The sequence below is a fragment of the Mirounga leonina genome, unplaced genomic scaffold (genome assembly GCF_011800145.1).
Source record: "Mirounga leonina isolate KUSES-001 unplaced genomic scaffold, KU_Mleo_1.0 Mir_93, whole genome shotgun sequence".
NCBI lineage: Eukaryota > Metazoa > Chordata > Mammalia > Carnivora > Phocidae > Mirounga > Mirounga leonina.
This window is the reverse complement of record NW_023270854.1, coordinates 26,781,586-26,802,842: the sequence shown is the minus strand read 5'-3', so window position 1 is coordinate 26,802,842 and position 21,257 is coordinate 26,781,586. Positions and strand designations below refer to the sequence as shown.

The 21,257-nt window shown below is 53.5% G+C and overlaps 1 protein-coding gene across 1 annotated transcript in view; it reads right to left on the bottom strand.

Moving 5' to 3' along the window:
• Positions 1-12,192: 12,192 nt before the first annotated feature.
• Positions 12,193-21,257, bottom strand: part of LOXHD1 (lipoxygenase homology domains 1) — a 149,195-nt gene continuing 140,130 nt past the window's right edge. The window contains exons 38-40 of the mRNA XM_034995710.1: positions 20,123-20,255; positions 18,609-18,767; positions 12,193-12,673 (exon numbers count right to left, since the gene is read on the bottom strand). Coding sequence (XP_034851601.1) covers positions 12,193-12,673; positions 18,609-18,767; positions 20,123-20,255 — 773 coding nt within the window. The remainder of the gene's footprint in view (positions 12,674-18,608; positions 18,768-20,122; positions 20,256-21,257) is intronic.

Genomic DNA, 21,257 nt, shown 5'->3' with positions numbered 1-21,257 from the left:
GGCCCTGGGTCCCTAGTCTCTGGCTCTTTCTCTAACTCTTTGACAACCCTGGGCAAATCCCGCTCTTTCTCTGTGCCTCATTTTCCTTCTCCTTAGAGGGGAGACAAACGACAGTGCATCCCCATTGCCCCCTCTTCTACCTCACCCAGACATTGTGAGGACTGACACTCTCCACGCAACAAATTCATGCTCCATCCTGAGAACCTCCTTGGGGTTTAGGGACAGGGGGTGGTGGAGAGACTGACCTGGAAGTTCCAAGTGACACCACACAATGTGTCTTTCTGCACCACCCTATAATTTTTCTTGAACCTCAAAGGGAGCAGAGAGATGGGGGGACAGAAGGAAGGAGATGGGAAGATCCACCAAATTCCAACCCCAACCCAGTTTTCTTCACCCACAGGTGGAAAACCCCAGCCCAGCTGGAATTCTGCTCCCTTCCTTTGCCTCTCCGCCTCCCTTATTTGCACTGCCCTCAAAGCCTCCCCGCTCCCCTTACCCCCTCAATGCCCTCATATCAGTAAAAGAAGACTAAGGAGGACAGGATACTTATCCCATACATGAAGAAATTCTGTAAGGTTAAGGAAATCTGAGTCTGCATCGCTCCTACCAAGGGTACATCCAGCACCAACGGGGAAAAATGACCGAGAGGCAGATTTGGGCTTGAGGTAGAACCTTCTAGCACAACCAGAGCTGTCAGGCGGAGGCATGGCTCTTCTGGACACCTGCAGGCACAGAATGGGGGATGTGGCTGGCTTCTGGTGGGAGGGTTACTCAAGGGTCTTACTCAGACTGAGACTTCTTCCAGCACCCATACTTGTTCTATAAAATCTTTACTGAGTGCCTGTTCAGTGCGGGGAAAGAGGACAACATCCCTGCCTTGAGGAGCTTAAAGCTGAGGAGCCAAGATGCATATAATAGCACAAACATGGTGACTAGCTGACGCAGGGTTAACAGCAATGAGCATTACCTTGTCCAGTTCCATGGTTCCAGTGTGTGAACCGTGTCTCCAGGGCTAAAGGCTGGAGAACCCACTGGTGTAGAAGGTGCTTCCGAGTCAGGATTTCGGGGAGAGCTAGTTACCAGTAGCCACAGGGAGTGGGGAATTCTCCCCAGCCTGCTGTGACCTGGGGGTAGCCAGGGTGGTCTAGGGAAGGTCACTCCCCTCTCCGTCTGGGGCTCTTGTGCTCTCTGAGGCTGGTTCAAAAGGCTAGCAAGTAGAGGGAGTCGGTGTGGAGGCAGATGGTGCGAGAGCTGGGGTGTGGGTTCTAGTCTTGGTTCTTCAGTGACAAAGCATGCCACGCTGGTGGGCCTCAGTTTCCCCAGCTGTAAGGCAAAGAGGTTGGATTGGATGCTTGCTAAATTTCCTTCCAGCACTCACATTCTCTGATCCTCCCTGACATCAACACATCTTTCGAGTGGTAGGACCGAGTGCCTACCGAGCTGTTGAAAACAACTTCCTGTGGGCACCAACGTCTGTCTCAGAGGCTGAGAGTGGGACGCACGCAGTCCCCTCCTCCTCCTCCCTGTATTGGGCGGGCTCTGAGTGCCCCAGGCTAACATTAGGCACTGACTGGGGTGGGGATGGCCCCAGAGGGGAGAGGTCAGCCACCAACTTTGGGGGGTGGATCCTGAAGCCCACCTCCCCTCCCTATCTCCCTGGGCCCTTGTACCCTGTAGGTGGGCATAGGAGGGGACGTGGACTCAGGCCCCTGCCAGCTCCAGGCTCCTTAGCCGGACAGCTCTCTGGGTGAGAACATGGGAGAGGGGTCTGCGCTTCTGCGCCCTCGAAGCCCCCTCTCCCTTGTCGGGGAGCCCTGGGAAGATGACGAAGAGGCAGGCTCCAGGCCTCAGCATCTTGTACCCACCACCTCCAGGAGGGGACACCCCCGGTAGTCCTCCTACTGCTCAACTCAAGGGACTCAGACCCTTTCCTGACTGAGACGCATGAGTGCCTTCTGGGGCAGAGCCACCCCAGGATTCAAGGTGGGCCTCCCAGCCGCAGCGCAGCCCGGGCCAAAGCGGGTCGCCAAGGACGCCAATCCACGAAACCAACCAACGCCACAGGCGGCTGGCTCGGGGCAGAGGCCCAGGCGCAGGGCTCCGCCACCTGCCGGGACCCCTGGGGCCCTGGGGCCCCCCCGGCCCAGCAGCTGTGGCAGGACTCAAGCTCCTCTTCTGCAAATGCTCCCAGCCTCCCTGCAAGTATTCTCAACTCTTTACGCCTAATGAACAAGCACAGTTTTTTCAATGGTGAAGACAAAGCACCAGATCTTTTTTTTTCCTGAAGAAATCCCCCAAGCCCCCCGCCGCCTGCTGGCGGGGCCAACACTCCCCGCGTGGGGCTGTAGCAACGTCTGTCAGGTCCCCCTGTCGTGTTTCATCTCCTGCGCGTAGAGCAAATGCTAGAGCGATTTCAGCTGATAGAAAAACAAAAATGAAAAAAAAAAACACAAAAAACAAAAAAACATGGCACGTTGCTAGTTTACAGGGTTTTGTGAGTTTAAATGCCTTATATTTAACAATCATAATTTATGACTAACTTGTAGATATCGTGGGTTCTTATTTAATTATTTTTATAGTTGTTTTGCATTTTTAATTATAATTTATTTATTTAGAAAGGATACTAATTTTTTTTATTACTCCTATTACCTCATTTTGGCGTTGTTTCTGGGAGTGGAATGCTTTGCATGCATTGGTACGATGACAAACAACTATGAATACAAAAAAAAAAATTTAAATAAAATTCCGCGAACTTTATTTCGTCCAAACTATCAGGGTGTGTGATTGCAAGCTGTCCTACTGTGGTGCTGGCCTCTTTGGATACATTCCATACGAAATGCAAACCTTTGATTCTGTATGCTGTGACCTAGTGAAAAACTCCAATATAGTGACTGTATTTATAGCACATATATAAATATAATTTGCACTCGTCAGCAGACTGGGCTAATCCTTTCACTTGCTACCCTGGCCCCCTCCCCAAATCCCCATCATTAACCGCTTTTTCTTTCTTCCCTTACCCTTCCCACAACCTCAGCCCACCCCGCCTTCATCCTCCCAGCCTGGTCCAGGGGCACTAGGGGTCACTCTCTCCACTTGGGCTCCAGATCTCTCTGGTTCCGGAACTGGGCCCCTCAGACATTACCGGCAGGAGCATCTGAAAGCCAAAAAGCCTGATTTATTAGAAAGAGCCTTGGACTGGGGGGTCAGGAGGCTCAGGTTCTCAGACCAGCTCTATTGCAAACTTCCCTGTGAACTTGAGCAAGTCATTTGGCCTCCTTGAGTCTGGCTGAGGGAGGCGAAGGGGAGGGTGTCTAGGGTCCCTCAGACCCTGAGAGACAATGACACAGAAGGGGGGTGGGACCCCACGCTGTGCTGTCTCACCCTCTCAGGAGAGAAGGAAGGGGAAGAAAAAGGATGGAGGGACGGCGAGAAGGAGGGCATCCTGCGAGAGACAGGGAGGCGGGATAGGCGGACACATCCTGGACACAGGACATGTGCTTTCACAAGCCTTGGTGGGCCTTTGCAGAGCCAGCTGAAATCCCCGTGTCGTTGTTAGTTGTGGGGATGGGGTAGGCGGAATATGAGCCCCAAAGTGTGATGTTTGGGGTTGCCACTCCAACCTGTCCTCTCTTGGAGCCTGTGTTGCTCAGCAGAGCCCTGGGACACAGATTCGGGACTCTCGGTCTCTCCTCCCACGGTCTTCTCCTCCTTGGCCCTCTGTCTTTGCTCCGTGGAGGCTGTGGGCGGGGGGGGGGGGGCTGCTGTGGAGGATGGGGCAGGGCCCCCCTGTCTCACTGCTCCTGGGAAGGAATGCTGGGGGAGGGTGTGGGGAAGCAGTGGCCCCAAAGGCTGGCAATGCCCTGAGCCCAGATGTCTTTGAGCCAAAAAAGAGAGAGAGGAGGTCCATGCCCCCAGGAGAGGCCTCTGGGCCCGCTGTGACCCTGGCCAGGAGAAGGAGGACCACTCCTGTGCTCTCTGCATGTTTGCCTCCTCCCTTCTGTCCTCCTTCCCTTCCTTTCCTGCTCATCCTTCCCTCTTGCCTCTTGACATCACTGCCTTTGCCTGGTGGAGACGTCCATCCTCCACATGAGGCCCCTGGGATGGTGCTGATGGGGGAGGAGGCGGAGGCCCAGACTCGCCACGCGGCCAGCCCCGGGCTTGCAGGAAGTGGCCGGGCCTTGTAGGGTCCCTACGCCCCAACTTTGCTCCAGCCGGACTATGGGTCCCGTTCCCTGGGCTTCCTGCCTGCTGCCTGCCCAGCTTCCCTTTCTGCCTCTGCCCTGGAGCCTCGTTCTCCTGCTTTCCTTGGAGACGGCCTGTGGGGTCGCCCACCGGGGTGCGCGACCACCACACCGCCAGGCCTGGCGGACACTGCCCCCTTGGCAGGGCTCCTGGGCGGACATGCCTTACGCTGCTTTGCGGGGTCAGAGCGGGAAGGGCCCTTTGCCCTGGCTGGGCTGTGCCCTGCCCCCTCCCCGAGCCCCGCCCCGGCCTTGGCCGTGGCTCACGTCTCAGCTCTAGAGCCAGCCGCACGGGGCCTGCTGGGGTAATTCGGTTGCCCCTGGTAAGTGAAAGGATTATCCTCAGTGTTGATTGTCCTTTTTTGTAACCCTCCTGCTGTTCTGTTCTGTTTGTGCTCTGCAACATTTTGCTACATAGACTATTTTATAGCAGAAAGCTAGAAGAATATTTATTATGAATATTAAAGCAATAGTGCATCAATGAAAAGGCGGAGACATTAGGAATTGTGTAAATGCTTAGATTCACTTTTGGTGGATTTTTTGTACTTTATTTATAACTAATAAAAATGAACTGCATTGCTAACTACACCTCACTTGAGCAGGGTGCTTATTTCTCTGCGTACCCAGGGGCATCTGCAGAAAGCCTCTCACAGACCTGACTTTGTCTAAGAAATGAGGTAATAGTCACCATTTTCCCATCCATTTTCCTCCCTGTCTGTCCCTGTCGTTCACCTGTTTCCCCTCTCCCTCCCCTATTCTCCGCCTCCCCATCTCCTCCCCTCCTCCTTCCACCTCTTCTTTTCCCTCCCCCCTCCTCTCCTTTCTCCCTCCCCTCCTCCTCTCCCTCTCCTCCTTCTACCTCCTCCCCTACTCTCTCCTCCTCCTCCCCTTCTCTTTCTTCCTCCTTCTCTCTTATCTTTTTTTTTTTTATCTCTTTATCTCTCAAAATATCTGTTCAGTGCCCTGGACCTAATTAACCTGTTTCCTAAAATTTATGAATCTTAAAGGGAACGTTCTCATTTTTGATCAGTTTTCAATTGTAATCTCTTGTGTTTTGAACTAGAGGGTTCCTCAGCTTCTCTGTAAGGGAGGAGTTTTGCTTTCCAACAGTAGGCATGGATTTCTTATTTCTTTGTAAGAGCCCAGGATACCCTGCGTTGTCTCAAGTCCCTTCCCAGTGTGTGGATCAGTGAACTGAAAGGTGGACTTTCTTTCATCGCCTGAAAACAGAACTTATATTAATAAGCCTTTTCTTTTAAGTAATAGACTTCACTTCTTAGAGCAGTTTTGGGTTTACAGAACAAGGAGCAGAAAGTACAGAGCGTTCCCAGTGCTCTCTCTCCGTTACTAACACCTCTCCTCAGTGGGGGTACATTTGTTACAACTGATGAGCCAATATTGAGACATTATTATTAACTAAAATCCCTAGTTTGCAGGAGGTTAATGAAGGTTCAAATCCCTCGTCGTTGTGCAAGCGAGATGATCCAAAATGCTGTCTGTAGCCTTCCACATAGTTCCATTGGTGTCTCTTGATCCAAGAACCAGGGCTTTGTCTCGAGTGCCGAACCCAGCACTCACCAGAACCCGGCGTGGGGACAGGGCAGAGACGGTTCCCTTCCCTGGTCTTGCACACTATAAAAATGGGAATGGCGGACTAGGCTCCCTCCAGCTTTTGAATTCTGCAGCTTTCTATTTTCAGGCCCTGCATCCCTCCATTATTCCTATTTAGTCTCCGTGTATCCCCGCGGTGGAGGTGACCCTGGGAGGCCAGGCCCGGGCTAGCTTTGAGCTGGGGGGAGGGACCTGGGACAGTAGTTCTCCTTCCGTGGATATCGTGCCCCCCCAACAATGGGCCGATGCCCACCCTTCCTAATCCCCTCCACCTCGCTTCCCCCAACCTTGCTGAGGCAAAGCCTGGGAGGAAAGAGATTCCCCAGAGAACAGTGAGGCCGAGACTCCCAGTCACGGAGAAGGTCCCTCCCCCCCACCCAGGATGGGACGTTAAGTTAAGGAAGAAGAGTCTCTCAATTAGTCAGTGTTCTCCAGAGAAACAGAGCAGTAGTATATTCCAGCGGGGATTTACTGAGAAGAACTGGCTTGCGTGACTGTGGAGGCTGAATCGAAGCACCTGCTGTCTGTCTGTGGGCTGGCGGCGCGGGAAGGCCTGAGCGCCAGCAGAGCCCCTGGTGAGAATCCCAGTCCCAGGGCAGGAGAAGGGACAGCTAGGCAGGAAAAGGACAGAGTCTCCCTTTCTCTGCTCTTTGTTCCATTCAGGGCCGTCTACCTTCTGAGTCAAATACTAATCTCATCTGGAAACCTTTCCAAGCACATCCCCAGTGACACTGCATCTGGGGACCCCATGGTCAGCCCAAGGAACCATCCTGTTATCTTCCCCTCACCCCCAGGCTCTTGGCCGGCTCCCAGCCAGTGCTCTGCTCCCTCCACCCTGGCCTCCCTCCCACTTCTCCCCAGCACACCTGCTCCCTGGGGGAACCCCCACTGCTCCTGGGAAGTAGGAAACAAGAAAGTTCTCTTCCCTGGGCATTCATTTCCCCCCTACTCCTCTTGCCCTCAGCGACATGCCCCAGGAGCAGCCTTCAGAAGCCCAGGAACTAACACTGCGTCCGCACACTTCTGCACTTGCTGAGCGGACTTCCATCTCAGAACCACCCCGTGGTCCTCACCACCAGCCCGAGCAGCTGTTCTTTCCTCTGTTTCAGGGATCCAGCTTCCATCCAGAGTTTCTTTTGAGGAAAGCCCTGCCCTTGGGTTTCCTGAGCCACCTGTTAGCTGTGTGACTTTGGACAAATTACTTAAACTCTCTGGGCTTCAGTTTCTTCATCTATAAAATGGGATCATGATAGCATCTGCCTTATAAGTCTTTATGAGGATTTAATGAGCTAATATATGGAAAGTGCTTACCACGTGTCTGGTACTTAGTATGCACTAGATAAATATTAGCTGTGATGGTGGTGGTGATGATGATGATGATGTTTAAAGAAAATCCTTGTCTTCCATAGTCTTTCTCCTTGGTCCTCTTGTTCTCCCCTCCCTCTCCATTTCCTAGAGAGCTTTCCAGGCCCCATCAATGTCTACTGTTCCCCTCTGGCCACCCTGGCCATGGTCTACCACCACGAATGGCCAATTCAGTAGGAGGGTTGGTAGCTAAGACCTCAAAACCAAGACTTCTGCAATCTCACGGCTCTGTAACCGGCTTTCTTCATTCAGTTGGAGATTCTAGAAGAAAAGCCACACTGAGGTCTTTAGGCCAGAAGCACAGAACTCCTCTTCCCTCCAGCTCATAGGCAATACCACCTCCCTCACCATCCGGGTGTCCCTATTCAAACTTCCCCTGTTAAATTTTGGGCAAAAAGGCTCTTTCCTCCCTTCCTTTCCAGGCTCTTGACTCCCTTTGTCCAAAGCTGAGGCTCCCGCACCTGTTCCCCGAAGCCCCTACCTTGCCCTCGAGGACATTTGGGTGCCTGCCAGTGGTTGATGCCCGGTGCCATGCTCTGCCAAGGCGTTGGGACAGATGGGGGTCCCCGTTCAGGATGCACACACAGCACAAGGGCTCCTCAGGACGCAGGGCACCCACAGTACTTCTGACCTCATCTAGGTGGACCCCACAGAATCAGAATTCAGAAGGTGTGTAACTGAACTGGGCCGAGTTTACTTTTATCAAAATCTTGGAAGAAAAATGTTGTTCAGCCAAAGAGCTGAGGAAATAAAATTGGAAGGTTTTTGTTTAACCTACTTAAGAGCAGAAGTGTTTTTTAGACTTTGGTGCAAGAGTTTGTATGTAAATAGCTCGTGCTAACTGCAAATGAGTCTTATCTTTTCTTTGATGTGGACCCCCCAGGGATATTTATTTGGAAATACTTTGTTAGCAGTTACTCCGAAGCAATACAATTAAGGTTCTCTCCAAATATTCTTTAAAGTAGACTTTCTCTAAAAAAAAAAGTAGACTTGTCTCTAAATCAGGAGAGGAAAGATGGAGCGGACAGGAAACCTTGTCACTCAAGAAGCCATCCTTATAAGGAAGAGACTCCGAGCACAGCGAGCTGTCCGGTGCCAGGGGGATCTGGGGAGCGAATGAGCAGCTCTGGCCGGGACCCAGGAATGGAAGGGAGGTTCTGGGGGAGAAAGAGACCGGTCCTTCCTTTGTTTCCTTCACCCTGGGCCCCAGTGAAGGGCTCTGTCTTGGCTGGAGGAGGGATGGCGTCCAGCACCACCTGCCCGTGGCCAAAGGCCCAGCAATGCCCCCGGGGCTCTGTTGGCAGCAGGGTCTCGGGTGAGCCGGGCTCAGGAGGGACTGTCCCAAGAGGAAGGGCCTGTTCACCGTCGCCCTGGCCAGTGGCTGGGATGGAATTTCGAACTGCTGGGGTAGAGAGCTTTGTGGCTGCTACAGGGGGAGTAACTTCCTGCTTGGGGCCAGGACTAGGGGGAGGTGAGGGAAGTGCCGTGGGGGCAGCATTTAAGGGGCCTCACTCTTAGCTGTGGCCCTGCCTTTGCAGGAGCCTGAGTTGAGCTCCCCCTTAAATTTTGCACCCCGGGCTTCTTGCTGGCCTCACCCTCATCCCAGCCTTGCTTTCTGTCCTCCAAGAGGGGGGTTCCTGTGATTGCCTACAAGGCAGAGCGTCCTGTGCGTGTCCCTCATTCCTTCCTCAGGGGGAGGGCAGCAGTCGAGTGAGGGCAGAGTGCCCACCTCGGAGGCCATGTCCCCCACTTTTGCCTGCAGCCTCAGCACAGACTGGTGGAGGAAGGAGGCCTGCAGGGCCCCCAGTGATAGGACTTGCCAAGGGTCCCAACACTCCCTCGGGCCAAGGGCTGCCCAAAGAAGCAGGACCTGACAGGTATTGAATCCTGCAAGCCCGGGGACTCCCCTGCCTAGCCCCCTCCCCACCGCCATGCTTCTCTCCGCCCCCCCCCTCCTCTACAGAGTGTGAAGGACATCAGACAGCCTAGTTCAAGCCCAGCTTCACCCCTAGGAGCCCCTGGGTGAGTCAGAGGCTCGCTGGGGTACTAAGTTCCCTGGTCCCACAAAGCAGGGAGGGTGGACTAGCATGGGGCCTGGGAACAGGGTGGAGGGGTGGGTGGGTACCAGGAGAACTCAGGCAGACAGGACTGCGTCAGCAGGGAGCACGGTGCTCGGGGCATTGCTGGAGGGTAACCTGCTGCATGCGGGGGGGGGGGGGGGGGGGGCTGTGACAGGGATGGTCCAGGCCCCAAGAACTTGGGGAACCAGGCTGGGGGGAAGTGCACCTGAATGAGCCAAAGGTGTGACCGTTGTTTGTGGGGTGTTCACGCAGTTTCATCAGGGCTTGACAAGTCCTTTGTGAGGCCCGCAGAGGGGGCAGGGCAGGTAAGGGACGGAAAGAAAAGGGACTAAGGTCATGGGGTGGCTATCCGGGTAAGAGTCGGCCGACACTGGGCCCCTCAGCAGCCTGATGACACAGCTTCGGCTGGATCCACGAGACAACAGAGGCCGCATCCCCCGGCGAGGGCACGCAGTGCTTGCCCGACAGCGGGGCGGACAACTGTTTTCAACTTCGAGTTGACCATCTTTCTCCATTCAGACACAGTGGAGAGGCTGAGGAGGAGGTCGTGGCTATGGGGACAGGACCCTCAGAAATGGCTGCTGGTGAGGGGCGCCTGGGTGGCTCAGTCGTTGGGCGTCTGCCTTCGGCTCAGGTCATGATTCCAGGTCTTGGGATCGAGTCCCACATCGGGCTCCCTGCTCAGCGGGAAGCCTGCTTCTCCCTCTCCCACTCCCCCTGCTTGTGTTCCCTCTCTCGCTGTGTCTCTCTGTCAAATGAAATAAATAAAAAAAAAAAAGAAAGAAAGAAAGAAATGGCTGCTGGTGGCGTGGGAGTACTCCCTTCCTTCTGGCTGCCCTCTTACCCAATGCTAGGGATGAGGGATGGGCCGGCTGGCTGCTGATGGCAGAGATGAGTGGCCTGAATGCCCAGAGCTTGCCAGAGCAAACGATGCCCGAGGACCTCTGCTATAAGTGTCTTAGGTCCTAAAAAGAAGACAGATTGGAGGGCTGAAGGGATGGGGAAAGAACCCCCACGGGCATCCTTCCTTTCTTTCCTTCCCCAAGGGATGGGAACCTGGGGTCAGCAAGAGGGGGAGGAGTGACAGTGCGAGGTGGGGAGGAAGAGGAGGGACTGCCCCCCCACGCACCCACAGCGGTGCACACACGTGTGCACTCCTTCTTCGCGTCTGGTCCCCTTGTGAGAGGACCGAGTTGGGGGATGGGCTAAGGCGAATTCTAAGTGTGCCTTTGGCCTTTGTAGAGGAGCCGGACATTTCAACTGCAGAACTGTAATGGGCTTTGTGACTTAAAGTGGTGGTTGCGCTTTTTATGACCCAAGAGGGTTCAGAAGAGCTTCGAGGCTTGGTTAAGTGTTCACCCGGGTACAGGGGTGGTGGGAGGATGGGGCAGTGGGGAGGTGGAGGATGGGGATGGGGAGAACCAGTTTCAATAAAGCTGTTTCATGATTACTTCTCCCCGACCCCCACCCCAGCTCCCTTGAGTCCTGCTCCCTTGCTCAACAGGATGGACACACTCCCCCTTCAGTGCGGGCACTGAATTCAAACTGCCTGCAGATGAACTCATTTCGTCCTCCCGGTACCTAGGTGGTAGCTGTCATCATTCTCCCTGTTGGACAGGTGCGGAAGCTGCGACCCCAGGAGACGGAATAATGTGCCCAAACTCTCCCAAGCTCTCTGGCTGGAGCTGGGGCTCAAGCCCAGGCAGGCTGCCTCGGAGCCAGCGCCTGCAACCTCAGCTTTCTCCAACCGTCTCCGGGAACTCCTGGAATTTGCTTCAGACTCACGAAGCCTCACTAAGGGTCCCCACCCGTCTGGGCTACGGGACACTGGGTGACAGGGCGGGGCCTTGGAAACCCTGGTGCAGGGTACCCTCCTGGAGGACAACTTCCTTCCCACTCAGTCCTGCTTCTGTAAGAAAGTCAGAAGTCGGGTGCTGAGTTCTGTGGCACTCTTGCTGCACATTGCAAGGTCCCTTAGTGATTGTCCATCAGGGAGGGTGCGTGCGCGTGTGGTTCTCCCGCTGCCTCTCCATCAAAGTCATATCCCCCTGAGGGCAGAGACCATATCTTTACATTGTTCCCCTGAGCTCTCAGCAGACATCACCTGCCCCGGGGGGAGCCATGGGAGCCCCAGGACCCAAGGGTGATGGTGATGGTGCTAACTCATCCCGTGTCCCCTCCTCCTGGCCCAGCCTGAGTGCGCCAGTGACCAGGCTTTTCCAGGTCCTGCCCCCCATCAACTTCTGTTCAGTTCTCTGGGTCTCACCTGTGTCATCACAGGCTAGGATAACCAGTGGGCACCTGGCAAGCATTCTCTGTAAATGATGGAAAAAATCATGTGCCTTTTCACAGGCTCACAAATCCCCCCAAGGCTAAAACACTTCCCCCTGATGTTTTTCTCCATTTGTCACTGGATTTATTGAAACTGGGGAAAAGGATGCATTTCTTAGTGAGCAGATGCCAAGATGAGTTCTTTGTGGGGTGTGGTTGGTAATAATTTAATTAGCCCAGCTTTTTTGGGAAAAACGTGTTATTAGTTTTTCGCTTAAAATACACCATCTCCATGGCCTCTTCTTCCCCACTTCTATCCCCTGGGTGAAGCCCCAATTTCCCGTCCACACTTGGCAGCAAGTCTCAGCCTAGCCATTGCTGTTATTGGGAAAGAAAATGCAGAAGGTACAGCCATGGACGATGACACATGTTGACTGATTCCTATAGGTCCGGGAGACTGGGAAGGGGCAGGACCCCCACAGCGGTCACCCGCAGTGGCCTCTGGAGAGCCATGAAGAACCCCAGTCCCAGCGCCAGGAGGCTTTGGGAAAGGACTGCTGAAACCCCAAGGTGGAGGTCAGGAGCATCTCGGTGGAGGGCTGGGAGGGAGAGCCTCCAGCCCCTCAGACGGAAGGGAAGAGGTCTCGCCAGGTGAGCCTGTCCCCCCGCTTCTTGTCCAGCCACCTGCCGCAGTTGAAGATGGTGGCCACGCCGGTGCTGGTGTTGGTGACTTCCACCTTGTCCACCAGCCAGCCCGAGTAGTGGCCACTGCCATCGTGTTCCACCCGCACCTTGCGCAGCTCGCCCAGCTCCAGCGTCTCCAAGAAGAAGTGGTCGGTGCTGCCCCGCTCGAAGAGATTGCGCATTTTCTGCTTCAGCTCCCGCTTGCCTGTGTCCCCGTTGGCCCCAAAGATGGTCACGAAGACATTGGCGTCCGTGCCTGCCCCTGGCTCATAGCCCGTCGTCACAATGACCTCGTACTTGACCGGCACCAGGCTCTGGACCTTGCTGGCGAAGCTCTCCGTCGTCTTGGTGACCTCGAATACCTTGAAGTACTTCCTCTTCCTCTTGAGGGGGATGAGGCAGTCACAGTTGAAGAAGTACCTAGGGGGGAGGGAGGAGGCTCAGGGGGCACCAGCCAAGGCTCTCACCCTCCCCCTGGGCCCCGGGTCCATACATGATTCCTTCCCCAAGAGTCAGGATATTGGGGCTGGAAATGTCTGCATTAAAATGAGGATGGAGTCTTGTTTGTCTTAAAAGTCACAGTGAGTGGCTTCTCTATCCTTCCAGGTGCTCCTTGATTCTCCTTTTACTCCTCTCCCCAAGTCCATGTGCAATGCACCAGCAAATCCCATTGACCCCATCTTTAAAATAGGTCCAGAATCAGCCATGTGAAAAAGTATGCCGTATCTCACTATCTGCTCTGCAGCCCCTCTGGTCCAAGTCACCAGCACCTCCTTCTCCCTGGGATAGCTCAGACTCCTAGCTGGTCTCCCTGCTTCCTGCTACCCGTGGTCCGTTCTTCACACAGCAGCCAAGTGACTCTGTAGACATATAAGCCTGAGAATGTATTCCTCTGCTCAGAACCCTCCAGGGGCTTCTTAGGTTAAGTGAAAACCACCACCTTACAAAGGTCTGCAAGACCCTATGTGATGAGACCCTCTGCCCTGTGTTTGCTTTTCTGACCCAGCACCTGGCCTTCTCTAAGCTCACTCCACACTAACCACGCTGGTCCCCTTGCTCTTTCAAAGGGACTGATGAATATTTCTACCCGGTATTGTCACCTTCAGAGACAGCTGCAGGATCCAGAGTGACAATCCCAGGCAAAGCCAGGTGGAGATGTCACTGGGGATCATGTGCTCTCAAATCCCTTGCACTGGGCTGAGTTGAACTATGAGTGTGTGGGTGTGTGTGTGTGCATGTGCTCGTGGTCTGTAGAGCGAAGGGGTTAGAGAAAGTACTTACTGAGGAAGCTACCATAAGCAAAAGCAAATCTAGGGACAAGAGAAATGGTCTTGGACCAAAAAGTCCCCTCTCTACCCCCCCATCACAACCCCAATTTTAGCCTCTGGGCAATGGTAGTCAGCCCAATAATTAATTACAAAGGAGGAAGTCAGAGGGCACGGTGGGAAAATGCTGCACGGGGAGCAAGGGTACCTGGGGTCTGCCCCAGCCCTGCCACCTCCCACCCATGTGACCTTGGACAAGCCACGTCCCCTACCCGGACCTTGGTTTTCCCATCGGCAATGCTAGAGGTTTGAATTGAACAACTGCTATGGTCTCTTCCCACTCCCAACTGCTAATACTTTCACAGCTTCGGAAATAAGCTCTCCTGGCACTGACTGATGACGTCAGGAATGCAGCCCTGACGGGGCGTGCCCAGTGGTGCAAAATCAGACCCCTTGTAGATGAAAATCCGTAACTGCAAAAAGAGCTTGTTTTTCTGCATGCTTCCTAAATGCCAGGGCTTTGCGTTCTTGCATCTCATTAGTTCTTACAACAACACAGAGCTGTAGGCATCATCCTCCCGTTTCACAGAAGGGGAAACTAAGTCTTGGAGAAGAGAAGTCACTGCCCAAGGTGAGCCAGAGCCGGGCCCGCAGCCAGCCTGAGCAGCCAGCCTGAGCCAGCCACTGAAAGCCACGGGCAGGAAATCCTAATTCTGCTTCAAGATCGCTCTTCCCCCAGTTATCACTTGATAAATGTGGATTGTTGTTACATACCACACTTTCTTAGAGGGGATATAACTTCATTCTTTGTTTAGACATTCTTTAAAAATGTATTTCTTTATGCAAATTCTCAGTGATATACATAATTCTATATAAATGCACAAATCATGTGATCACATTCGTGTTTTTCTAAATGCACTCTTTTTCTTCTCCTTTCTGCGTGGCTCTCTCCTTTTTCCCTCCTTCCTTTCTACTTCAACGTCCCACCTTTACCTCAGATAACCCATGTAACAGTTGCGGGTGTCTCTTGCCAAGTTTCCTTCCATTTCACCCAACCCTGCACAGACCCACATAGACACAGACATATGTGGGACGTCAGTGTTCCCTCTGCAAAATGGCATCATGTAATATGTGTTTTCCCATATCTTGCTTTTCCTGGGAATTGCTCCAAGTCATCTGGTACATATTTAATTCATTATTTTTAATGGCTGAAAAATATTCCCTGGTATAGCTATAAGGAAAAGATTTCTAATAGATCTAATTATAAGATCACCAAAATGTGGGACCCTAGGGCTTTGTGGAGTTAAGACTCTAGATGTGGAAGGACACATTCCGGGCTTTTCCCACTAGAAATGAGGATAGGGTCATCAGAAAGAGTAAAGGCAAAAGCAAAGAATAACGAATGAAAAGAATTTAAGTATATTAGAAAAACATGTAAATCTGATCACACTTCTGTGAACAGTGTGTTTGTGAGATATTATAAAGTGTCAGAGAGAGTGGAGTCACCAAATAATCCTGGTGGCCATCTCTGATGGGTAGGGTTTAGGGAGGTGTTACTTTCTTTTATAGACTCTTTGAATTATTTGAATTTTTATAATGACTGTGTATTTTTTAGGATTTATTTATTTATTTATTTTAAAGATTTTATTTATTTGAGAGAGAGAGCATGGGGGGCGGGGAGGGGCAGAGGGAGAGGGAGAAGCAGGCTCCACGCTGAGCAGGGAGCCCGACACAAGGCTCAATCCCAGGACCACCTGGGCCGAAGGCAGATGCTTAACCAACTGAGCCACCCAGGTGCCCCAAAGATTTATTTATTTATTTGAGAGAGAGACAGAGAGAGAGAGTAGGGTGGGGGGAGGAACAGAGGGAGAGAGAATCTCAAGCAGGCCTCATGCTGTGCTTGGGGCCTGACACCGGGCTCAATCCCATGACCCTGAGATCATGACCTGAGCCAAAACCGAGAGTCTAACATTCAACCGGCTGGGCCACTCAGGCACCCCAATATAATGATTGTGTGTTATATATGGTATTGAGATAAAACAATGAAGTTATTTCTCGTTAGGGCGCCTGGGTGGCTCAGTTGGTTAAGCGACTGCCTTCGGCTCAGGTCATGATCCCGGAGTTCCAGGATCGAGTCCCGCATCAGGCTCCCCGCTCGGCAGGGAGCCTGCTTCTCCCTCTGACCCTACCCCCTCTTGTGCTCTCTCTCTCTCTCACTCTCTCAAATAAAAAAAAAAAAAAAAAAGAAATATCTTTAAAAAAAAAAGTTATTTCTGGTTAAAAAAAAGAAAGGAAAGCCCGTGTGTGTGTCCTTGCACCCAATCTTGAGGATCTTAGTGGTGAAGGAGAACAGGTTAGGAGGTACTGCCCATTGCAGGGGAGGAGGAAACGGTTGAAAGATGAAAACTGGAGATTAGTGTGTTTATAGGAGATTGAGATTAAATTCGTTTGTAATTCATGGAAGTCCAGCTATTACAGTCAACACGGTGGTTGGAAAGGAATTGTGGATGCAGATACACCATCCCTCAGGAACCGCAGGCTTGAGACCGGCACAGGCGGGCGGGCTGGGCTATGAGCTCTGAGAGCTCCCTGAGCTGGGGCCCCTGTCATCCTCACCCGCCCAGCGCAAGACTCCAGTGAACACCCAGCTCTCTTCCCAGAAGGGGAGAGTGAGCACAGGGAGGTGAGGGGTTACTGCCTGAGGCCACACGGCTCAGTATCCGGGGTCTGACTCCCTGCAACCCCCTTCCCATTGGGAGGATCGCCCACCCCGTGGACATCCCTTCCTCCCCCGCCAGCCCTGGTGACATCATGACAAAAGGCCATACTCTTGAGGGTGTAGGAATGGGGGCTTCTTTCCCCTGGAAGAGAAATCCTACAACTCGGGCCCAGGACTGTGGGGTAGGAAGTTCATGGGCTGAGCTTGTTTTTCCCCTCCCTTCAGAGACTGGAAGGTGCTGGGTGGTGCTGAGATTTGGGGCTCACTTTCTTTGAGCAGACATTGTCGGTTTAAAGCTAACTCAAGGGGCGCCTGGGTGGCTCAATCGTTAAGCATCTGCCTTCGGCTCGGGTCATGATCCCAGGGTCCTGGGATTGAGCCCCACATCAGGCTCCCTGCTCGGCGGGAAGCCTGCTTCTCCCTCTCCCACTCCCCCTGCTTGTGTTCCCTCTCTCGCTGTCTCTCTCTCTGTCAAATAAATAAATAAAATCTTAAAAAAAAAAAAATAAAGCTAACTCAAGGGGAGACATTTCATTTTATTATTGCATTGTATTATATTGTCTTTGTTTGTCTGGTTTATTACCGGGGTCTGTGGAGGTGTGGTATCAGCGACCACACTCCATGGGGTTGGGAGGCAGTACTGGGGGCAGAGGGGCTTTGCCCTGGCCCCGGCTTGCTGGGTGAGTCGGGAACTCCTCCGGGCTTTCTGTGTCCCCTTCTCCAGTCCCCATCAGTACTGCTCCAAGCAGCCACACCCAGAACTCTGACAGGATTTATTGTACCTGCTGGTTTTTCTCTAAAAGAGCAATTGGTAACACCGCAGCCTGAAAGGGACTCAATTATGTCTCACCTCCAAATTCATATGTTGAAGCCCTAACAACCCCCAGTGCGATGGCATTTGGATATTTGGGAGGTGATTAGGTTTAGATGAGGTCATGAGGGTGGGGCCCCTTGATGGGAATAGTGCCCTTAGGGCTCAGTCAGTTAAGCATCTGCCTTCGGCTCAGGTCATGATCCCAGGGTCCTGGGATCGAGCCCCGCATCGGGCTCTCTGCTCTGTGGGGGGCCTGCTTCTCCCTCTCCCTCTGCTGCTCCCCCTGCTTATTCTCTCTTTCTCTCTTAAAAAAAGAAAGAAGAGGAAGAGATACCTGAGTTCTCTCTCTCTCTTTCTTGCTCTCTCTGCCATAATGACACGGCAAGCCAGGAAGAGAGGCCTCATCAGGACCCAGCCATGCTGGTACCCTGACCTCCCATATCCAGCCTCCCAAACGGTGAGAAAAAGACGTCTGCTATTTGAGCCACTCAGTCTGTGGTCTTTTGATACGGCAGCCTGAGCTGATTAAGACAGAAGTTTGGAAGTCAGAACCCTTTCCTGGCGAATTCCCCAAGGGGGAAGTTGGTCAGAGGGAGCCAATCTCAGGATGCCTGCCTGCCGAGGGAGGGGGTGGGGGGGAGTGCAGACGGACCGGCTCTGAGCAGCTTGGGCTTCTGGAGGCCAGAGCCTGCACCTAGCTGCTGCTTCTGTCCCCTGCGCTCCCCGCACCCGGGAAGGCATGGCCATGCGCAGAGCCAGCTCCGGGGTTCTGGGGTGGGGGGCAGCAAGCAGGCTGGCCCTGGGAGTTGTGCACCTCGCCTGTCACTCACTCCCCGGGCCTAGCCTCCCCGAGGCAAGCAGTGGTCCCCGCACCCCCTTCCTCCCCTCCTGGTGCCTTCACACTGTCCTTCCTGCCTTCCAGGGCCTCCCGCTTTCTGGCATCCAATGTGGTAACCAAGTGGTTTTAATTAGAAAAACTGATGGCTGTGGACTGTTGCCCAGGTAACTAAAACCCTTAATCCTCCAGAAATGCCCGAGGCTCCAGAAGACCCTGGAGGGTGGGGGTGGGGGGGAAGCAAAGCTCCTTATCCAGAGTCCTCAGAGGCAGGTGCACCGAGGGATGACTCCAGCTGGTCTGGGCCCCACTCTGCCCACCGCGACGGCAGGGCTTTCACAGGGACGGCGGAGGCAGCCGGCTTCAAAGCTGTGTTTCTTTGCCGTTGCACAGAGATGGGAGGGGAAGGGAAGGGAAGCGGCCGCTGTCTGGCCTTGTCTGGCTTACTCAGTGTTTTTCCAAGCAAGCATCCCTGCATTAAAAGGCTGGGGTATCCAAGCTCATCTGCTCTAGTCCCTGCCTCTGAGGGTGGGCCCACGGCTCAGAAAGCTCCAGAACACTACCACTGCCTCTTCCCTTCCTGTCTTGCAAGTTTCCTGAATGAGGGGGCCTCCAAGGGGACAGCTCCCTGGGGCCTGGTGGCTAGCCCATGCTCTAGCCCATCTGTCCCTTCAGAATCAGCAGCACTTCCGGGGGGGGAGGGGCAGAGGCCCAGTACATACACGTTGCCGTACTCCATCTCCGTGATGGTGATGGTCTTGACGTGCCAGACCAGCTCTCTCTTGGGGATGAACCGGTCCTCCCTGGCGAGGTGGCCCACGCAGAGGGAGGCAATGTCCCCCAAGTAGACGCTGTCAAACTCGAATGTGTCTGTGGTTCCCCTGAAGGACACAAAGGTATGGCCCTCAAGAGCTGCCCGTGTCCACTGAAGGAGGTGAGCATTTATTGAGTGCCTACTGTATTCCAGGCACTGGTCTGAGAAGCAGGGATGGAATTGGCAACCACAGCCTGCATTCTTTGAGAGGTTCAGCCTAGTTTTGGAACAAGACAATCACAGCCATTAAAAAGCCCCGCCTGGTCCCAGCACCAGGGATCGGTAACATCATGCAGCAGATGGAGCTGGGAGGAGGGCAAGGCCCTGGGCCCTGGGTGTTGGGCTGGGGAGGCTGGTGGGATTCAGAGAGCAGAGCGTCGGGAGGAAGGGAAGAGGCCCTGAGGGGGACCTGACTGGGCACAGTCCTGGGATGGGGACTGCGGGGGAGGAGGCACAGGCGCCCCTGGGGGGAGTACTGGCTTGGCTGCAGTTGGGGTTCAGCCAGGGAAGTGGCAAGGGGAGAGGCGGGGTGCGGCCGTCTGTGCTGGTCCAGAGTGCCAGTCTAAGCTCAGACTTCATCCTGACGCACAGGGAGTTCGAATGAGAGGTTTAGCGGGTCAGAGGCGGGGAAGACTTCTGTAAGCAGTTCTGGCGGATGCGGGGAGGTGAAGTGGGCATCTGGGCAGTTCGGGGGGGGCTCTGGTGTGCAGGAGGAAGGGAGATTCTCCGGCGTGCCTGCCAACCAGGAACAGTGAGAAGAGGCACCTTTACCCAAAACCCGAGGCTGATTTCCCTAGAGAGCTTCATAGAGGCTCTCTCTTCCCTTCCTCCTTCCAAGTAGAACTCAGTTCTGTGCTGCTCCCATGATGACTCTCTTGCAATCTCATGGCTGAATGCTTTCCTTTTCAATTAGACCGTGAGCTCCTGGTCTGCACGGACTTGGAGAAGGTTTGCAGTGCTACCTGGCCCTGCTGCAAAGTGGGCTCTCTTTAATTAGTTAATTATTAATTTTTGCTGTAGCTTTCCATTAACTTTTAAAACCTGAAATATATTTGATATAAGACTGTGTAAATTTAAGGTGTACAACGTGCTACTTTAATATAGTTATATATTATAGTATGACTGCCATTGTAGCGATAATTAGCACCTCTAGCACGTTACAGAATTAGCCTTTCTTTTTAGTGATTGACGTAATTAAATTCTCATCTAGTGGCCTTTCTTTGAGTGGCAATCCCCTCCTTTCCCTTTTATAAGGGAAATTCCTCCATCGAGTTTGCACAGGGTTGGCACACAGTAGGTGATCCAGAAGTGCAGTTTAGGCCCATTTGTATATTTATGGTGCCCACCAAGGGGGCTGATTTTGGGGGTCCCTCTTACCCACCCCACCCACCACCACTCCTTTGTGGGAAACCCTCTTCCTACTTCCTAAAGGCCCGCTGTCGGGAAGAATTTTCCACAAGAAACTCTTTGGATCGGTTCTTCCTGCCTTCAAGGATGAGCCAGACGTTCTCCCTGGTTTCGCCTCCGTTGCCCGTTTCTATGACGATCTCATAGGCTGCGGTGGAGAAGGTGGGAGAGAGTCAGCTGGCGTGAAGCACCCCCCACCCGTGGCTTCCAGGTCCCCCATCTGATCTTAGACCACAGCCTGGGGGCAGTTTGAAGTCTCCACAATGAGGCACTACAAGGAGGACCTGCCCCCTCTGGGGCTACTGTAAGCACCTCTTTTAGTTATAGAGTAACCGCTTTGCCTAGGGACCGTGGCCATGGCTGGGAGTGAAGCGGGAGGAAGCAGCAGGTGGGGATGAGTTTTGGGAGAGGTGCTGGGGCCTGGCTGTCAAGGATGGACAGCCCCCAAGATGCAAAACGGAGATCACGAGCAGAGAGAGGGAGGAGAGAGGAAATTGTCAGGGAAGCCCGGGCAGGCCTGACTTCGGGAGATCCTTGAAGTCTGTGCACAAGCAATCAGGTCTTGCCTGGTCTCAGTTCTCACTCTGGTGTCGCGCTAAGCACCACTGCCCTCTTCTCCCGCACTGCCCTCAAGCACGTCTGCATTCACTCGGCAACATTTGTTATGTGGGTGCCGAGTGTCAGGAGGCAGCTAGGTTCTGTGGGGCCCTGGAACTCCCTCTGTAGCCCCAGACACATACTGACTACCACAGCCCCCAGAAGGAATGTGCTAATCTTGCAACAAAGGGCAGAAGGAGCTCAGGGCGAGAGGAAAAATCAGCAGCTTATTACCTCTCCAACCCCATCTTCTCGTATTTTCTCCCTTGCTCCCTCCATGCACTCTGCCTCCCTGCTGTCCCTGGAGCTCTGGGGCGTGCCCTCATTCCCAGTGCTGCAGTGCTGCCCCCCTTGCTCTCTTCACGCACACCGGCTTGGCTCAGCCTTCACCTCATCCTTGCTCATGGAGGTCCGCCTCAACCCCCGCTAATTGAGATAGCAACCCCAGTGCCCCCAGCACTCCTGGCCTGCCTTCAGGTGCTCCATATTTTTCTCTTCTCTTTATCACTTGTTACCTTGTAACATGTGATGTAGTTTGCTTATTATTTTACTG